Genomic DNA, 6,000 nt, shown 5'->3' with positions numbered 1-6,000 from the left:
TGGGTGATATTTACTGCTAAATTACATCACACAAGGACTTTCCATCGACAGGCTTAATGTTTTTGCATTTTTACTAACTTGTTTTGTTTTTTACATGTGTGAGCATTGCTTTAATGCAATAAATGTTGGATAAAAGTATGGTTCAGCTGACTATCATAACATGATACAACTTAAATTTTTGTTTAGTCCTGCTTTCCTGCCGCACCTTGAAGGCTGTTTTGAAGAGGTTTACAAGCTGCTAAATTACCCTCAGGATGATATCCGCAAAGCAGCGATTGAAACACTTTCACAGTTCTGCATCAACTTCTCAAAGATAGATACACCAGCAGGAAAAGCAGGTACTGTTACCATTGGTAAACCAATATGTGTTTCGAATGTCACTTGTATTTGATTCACTTACGTCATTATCAAATTCAAATTAGAGTAATATTACGTATATAGTACCTTCATATTTTGTACAGTTGCATGAAATAAAATCACTTCATATCCATTAAGTGGGAACAAGAAGAAAATTATGATTGATTTAAATTTAACTTTTAGTTTCTTAAAGGTCTTAACATAATTTGTTTTGGAAAACATTGTGAAGCAAGCATTTGAAATGGAATTGTTTCAGCTTTGATGAAAGCATTATCCATGTTCGTTCCTAAGTGTGCTGAACTGATTCGCATGGATGAAGAAAGGGAAGTAGTAACAACTGCCCTCGAAGCGTATACTGAGTTATTGAAGGAAGTAAAGCACCCTGTTCTGGAAGGGGAAGGGCATAAAGATGCCATAATTAATTGCATACAGGATGTTATGACTTTCAAGGTTGGTTACTTACATTGTATATCTGAAGAATTTTGGATCCATTAACAAGTTTGTATGTGTACAAATTTTCCAGATTTCAGTCCTAGTAGTTCTTACTGTCACAAAGCACTTCCTCATGTAGCTTACTGCCTGTTTGTGAAATAGACATTCTAGCTGAAATTTCTGTTCATGAAAAGTGTGAAGCCTTCGCTAACCCATTCAAGACTGTCAATCACTTGATGGCGTAAATAAAACCTATGTCACAGCACTCCATTTGCATAATAAAGAGGCCCACACAACACGTTTTTTGATCGACATCATAATTTCTCAAATATGCTTACCTAAATTTCTAGGTGTCACTTTCACTCACATTCTCATTTAAACAGCACTGTATGAAACTGTCAAAGAAACCTTGCACAATAGTAAAGCTTCTCCACAAAATAACTGGAAAAAATTGTGGAGCAAATACACTATTCACTGCTGCAATTTAATGTGTGCTTGACTGCTGAATACTGTGCCCCTGCATAGGGAAAAAAGAACATGTACAACCAAGACACACATTTCTGAATAAGACCATGAAGATTTTACTGCCACTGTCTCTCTCTCTCTCACACACACACACACACACACACACACACACACACACACACACAGCTTGTGCCTGCTGCATCCGGTATTATTCCTCCACATCTCAGACGACCTGCAAAGGTGCAAGTTCTTAAGTAGACAGTTCCAGAAAAACTCAGTTTTAAGTAGCACTTACCAGAATCCACCAGGTTTACACTGAAGGTACAGAAGACAGTTTGGGCTGATATTTCAGGTCACAGAAATTTTTTACTTCACCAAGGAGTGTAATGAACACTGAAATCAACATCCCTCCCAGAACATTCACCAATTCAAAATCCAGTGATGCTCTCAAACAGTGGAGACTTATCTGCATTTGAGTGGCACGAGGAGGGTGTGACCACATCTTAAATAAAATGGTTATAAAAGTGCTGCATCTGACTGGTGTAGAGCAATAGAAAAGGTGTTATAAAGAGCTTCCCACTCTATTGTTTTAAAGTTGGTTTGAAAGATTTGAATGAAGTGACAGTGTCCATTTAAATTAATTGTGCATATGTATGCATGTCTTAAGTTATAATTTTTTACAGCATACATTTTGCGTGCCTCTTTCCAATGCTGTCAGTTGCTAATTTTGTTTCTTTGCTGTTACCTGAAAATAGTGGTTCTTATAGTTGAGAACAAGGTCAAAGTAGGAATAAAATGTTTTCTTACTTACACAGTAAATCACCACTCTTAGTAAGTATTGAGAGTGATACTCTCATTTAAGAGTTTTCTTTTTTGGTGAATATCTGTCAAATGTATGTAAATTGCTAAGTTCTGTGTGGAATATTTTAAACCTCCTTGGGCGAGCTTGACAAATATGTAAAGCCTTTGATACACAGCTGTATGTGCATAGTGAGGCGCATTTACTCACAGTGGCTGTGTATAGCAAACTCGTAACATTTCAGACTAAAAGTATGGAATGTTAAGCTGCACTGAGAGAATTCCTTAAACTACTTGAACAGTTGCATCTTGGGAATTCTGTGCAGTGTGGACATTTGTATTTCAGCTGTTGAGATTTGTTAGTACTGATCTTTAGAAACTTACGCTATCAACTTTAAATAAATATTATAGAATGGAGGTAATATCAAGATGTATCTGGATTAAAAATGATTATGGTTGGCATTATTCCTAGAATTCCTGAGCAATTTTTTAAATCTTACAAATCCGTCAACTTTTGCACTTGCAAGCAAAGAACTCATTTTTTTTGGATAATGAGTCCAGCAATATTTTATGGAAAGAGGATGGTGTTATCGCTCATGGGGCTGTTGGAGAGTGACGACTGTCGCATGAGTGCCTCTTCAACCAATTGGATAAGAAGGCCAAAAAAGGCTTGAAGCTGATCATTCATAAATTATTCTTTTCTACAGAGTTCATGGGAGTAGTGGATCTTTTAGTCACCAATTGCATTATAGAGAATCAACATCAGATAGTGCTATAACTTCTATCAGCTATTTATCCACTTCATTTATATGGTGGTGGTAAATCCAAGGCTATCGCACAAACTCTCAGGTTACCCAAAAATAATCAGAACCTGCTTGTCAGTTCAAAGCTGAAGTAGCTGATGTCCTGTGCAAGATGAAAAAGGATGTAAATGGGAGAAAGAGGGAAGACCTTAAAGGGTAGATACTGAATATGCAAAGAAGTAGAAAATATAGCATGCATCAAAGCCAGTTCCCCAAAAGGTTCATGAGAACAATGTTGGACATTGGCCATTTGTGTTTGTGAAGAGAGGTATATGCAAGGTGTCAAACGGCAGAGGAAGTCCATCAATTATTCACCAGACTTGTAATATTAATTTGTGCGTAGAGAAGAAAAGGAACTGTTTCCTGGATTTTAAAAGGAACTGTTTCCTGGATTTTAAAAGGAACTGTTTCCTGGATTTTAAAAGGAACTGTTTCCTGGATTTTAAAAGGAACTGTTTCCTGGATTTTAAAAGGAACTGTTTCCTGGATTTTAAAAGGAACTGTTTCCTGGATTTTAAAAGGAACTGTTTCCTGGATTTTAAAAGGAACTGTTTCCTGGATTTTAAAAGGAACTGTTTCCTGGATTTTAAAAGGAACTGTTTCCTGGATTTTAAAAGGAACTGTTTCCTGGATTTTAAAAGGAACTGTTTCCTGGATTTTAAAAGGAACTGTTTCCTGGATTTTAAAAGGAACTGTTTCCTGGATTTTAAAAGGAACTGTTTCCTGGATTTTAAAAGGAACTGTTTCCTGGATTTTAAAAGGAACTGTTTCCTGGATTTTAAAAGGAACTGTTTCCTGGATTTTAAAAGGAACTGTTTCCTGGATTTTAAAAGGAACTGTTTCCTGGATTTTAAAAGGAACTGTTTCCTGGATTTTAAAAGGAACTGTTTCCTGGATTTTAAAAGGAACTGTTTCCTGGATTTTAAAAGGAACTGTTTCCTGGATTTTAAAAGGAACTGTTTCCTGGATTTTAAAAGGAACTGTTTCCTGGATTTTAAAAGGAACTGTTTCCTGGATTTTAAAAGGAACTGTTTCCTGGATTTTAAAAGGAACTGTTTCCTGGATTTTAAAAGGAACTGTTTCCTGGATTTTAAAAGGAACTGTTTCCTGGATTTTAAAAGGAACTGTTTCCTGGATTTTAAAAGGAACTGTTTCCTGGATTTTAAAAGGAACTGTTTCCTGGATTTTAAAAGGAACTGTTTCCTGGATTTTAAAAGGAACTGTTTCCTGGATTTTAAAAGGAACTGTTTCCTGGATTTTAAAAGGAACTGTTTCCTGGATTTTAAAAGGAACTGTTTCCTGGATTTTAAAAGGAACTGTTTCCTGGATTTTAAAAGGAACTGTTTCCTGGATTTTAAAAGGAACTGTTTCCTGGATTTTAAAAGGAACTGTTTCCTGGATTTTAAAAGGAACTGTTTCCTGGATTTTAAAAGGAACTGTTTCCTGGATTTTAAAAGGAACTGTTTCCTGGATTTTAAAAGGAACTGTTTCCTGGATTTTAAAAGGAACTGTTTCCTGGATTTTAAAAGGAACTGTTTCCTGGATTTTAAAAGGAACTGTTTCCTGGATTTTAAAAGGAACTGTTTCCTGGATTTTAAAAGGAACTGTTTCCTGGATTTTAAAAGGAACTGTTTCCTGGATTTTAAAAGGAACTGTTTCCTGGATTTTAAAAGGAACTGTTTCCTGGATTTTAAAAGGAACTGTTTCCTGGATTTTAAAAGGAACTGTTTCCTGGATTTTAAAAGGAACTGTTTCCTGGATTTTAAAAGGAACTGTTTTCTGAATTTTTTTAATAAAGAATAAAAATTATGAAGATAAAAAGTTTCAAATCCTTAAAAATTTCATATCAGAGAAGTATAGTGTCATTATTCACAAGCCAGAATACAAATTATCTGTATCCTTAAATGCCTAAGTAGTAAACACACAACACTACAAAATATACACTCCTGGAAATGGAAAAAGAACACATTGACACCGGTGTGTCAGACCCACCATACTTGCTCCGGACACTGCGAGAGGGCTGTACAAGCAATGATCACACGCACGGCACAGCGGACACACCAGGAACCGCGGTGTTGGCCGTCGAATGGCGCTAGCTGCGCAGCATTTGTGCACCGCCGCTGTCAGTGTCAGCCAGTTTGCCGTGGCATACGGAGCTCCATCGCAGTCTTTAACACTGGTAGCATGCCGCGACAGCGTGGACGTGAACCGTATGTGCAGTTGACGGACTTTGAGCGAGGGCGTATAGTGGGCATGCGGGAGGCCGGGTGGACGTACCGCCGAATTGCTCAACACGTGGGGCGTGAGGTCTCCACAGTACATCGATGTTGTCGCCAGTGGTCAGCGGAAGGTGCACGTGCCCGTCGACCTGGGACCAGACCGCAGCGACGCACGGATGCACGCCAAGGCCGTAGGATCCTACGCAGTGCCGTAGGGGACCGCACCGCCACTTCCCAGCAAATTAGGGACACTGTTGCTCCTGGGGTATCGGCGAGGACCATTCGCAACCATCTCCATGAAGCTGGGCTACGGTCCCGCACACCGTTAGGCCGTCTTCCGCTCACGCCCCAACATCGTGCAGCCCGCCTCCAGTGGTGTCGCGACAGGCGTGAATGGAGGGACGAATGGAGACGTGTCGTCTTCAGCGATGAGAGTCGCTTCTGCCTTGGTGCAAATGATGGTCGTATGCGTGTTTGGCGCCGTGCAGGTGAGCGCCACAATCAGGACTGCATACGACCGAGGCACACAGGGCCAACACCCGGCATCATGGTGTGGGGAGCGATATCCTACACTGGCCGTACACCACTGGTGATCGTCGAGGGGACACTGAATAGTGCACGGTACATCCAAACCGTCATCGAACCCATCGTTCTACCATTCCTAGACCGGCAAGGGAACTTGCTGTTCCAACAGGACAATGCACGTCCGCATGTATCCCGTGCCACCCAACGTGCTCTAGAAGGTGTAAGTCAACTACCCTGGCCAGCAAGATCTCCGGATCTGTCCCCCATTGAGCATGTTTGGGACTGGATGAAGCGTCGTCTCACGCGGTCTGCACGTCCAGCACGAACGCTGGTCCAACTGAGGCGCCAGGTGGAAATGGCATGGCAAGCCGTTCCACAGGACTGCATCCAGCATCTCTACG

General features: G+C 40.1%; 1 protein-coding gene across 1 annotated transcript in view; it reads left to right on the top strand.

Annotated features, from left to right (window-relative positions):
* The window catches only part of LOC124794881 (importin-4-like), a 128,841-nt gene that overhangs the window by 107,207 nt on the left and 15,634 nt on the right, over nucleotides 1–6,000 (top strand). Inside the window, exons 13-14 of the mRNA XM_047258574.1 lie at nucleotides 187–338; nucleotides 614–807. Coding sequence (XP_047114530.1) covers nucleotides 187–338; nucleotides 614–807 — 346 coding nt within the window. The remainder of the gene's footprint in view (nucleotides 1–186; nucleotides 339–613; nucleotides 808–6,000) is intronic.

This window comes from Schistocerca piceifrons, chromosome 4, assembly GCF_021461385.2.
Source record: "Schistocerca piceifrons isolate TAMUIC-IGC-003096 chromosome 4, iqSchPice1.1, whole genome shotgun sequence".
NCBI lineage: Eukaryota > Metazoa > Arthropoda > Insecta > Orthoptera > Acrididae > Schistocerca > Schistocerca piceifrons.
This window is presented reverse-complemented; position numbering and strand designations above follow the sequence as displayed.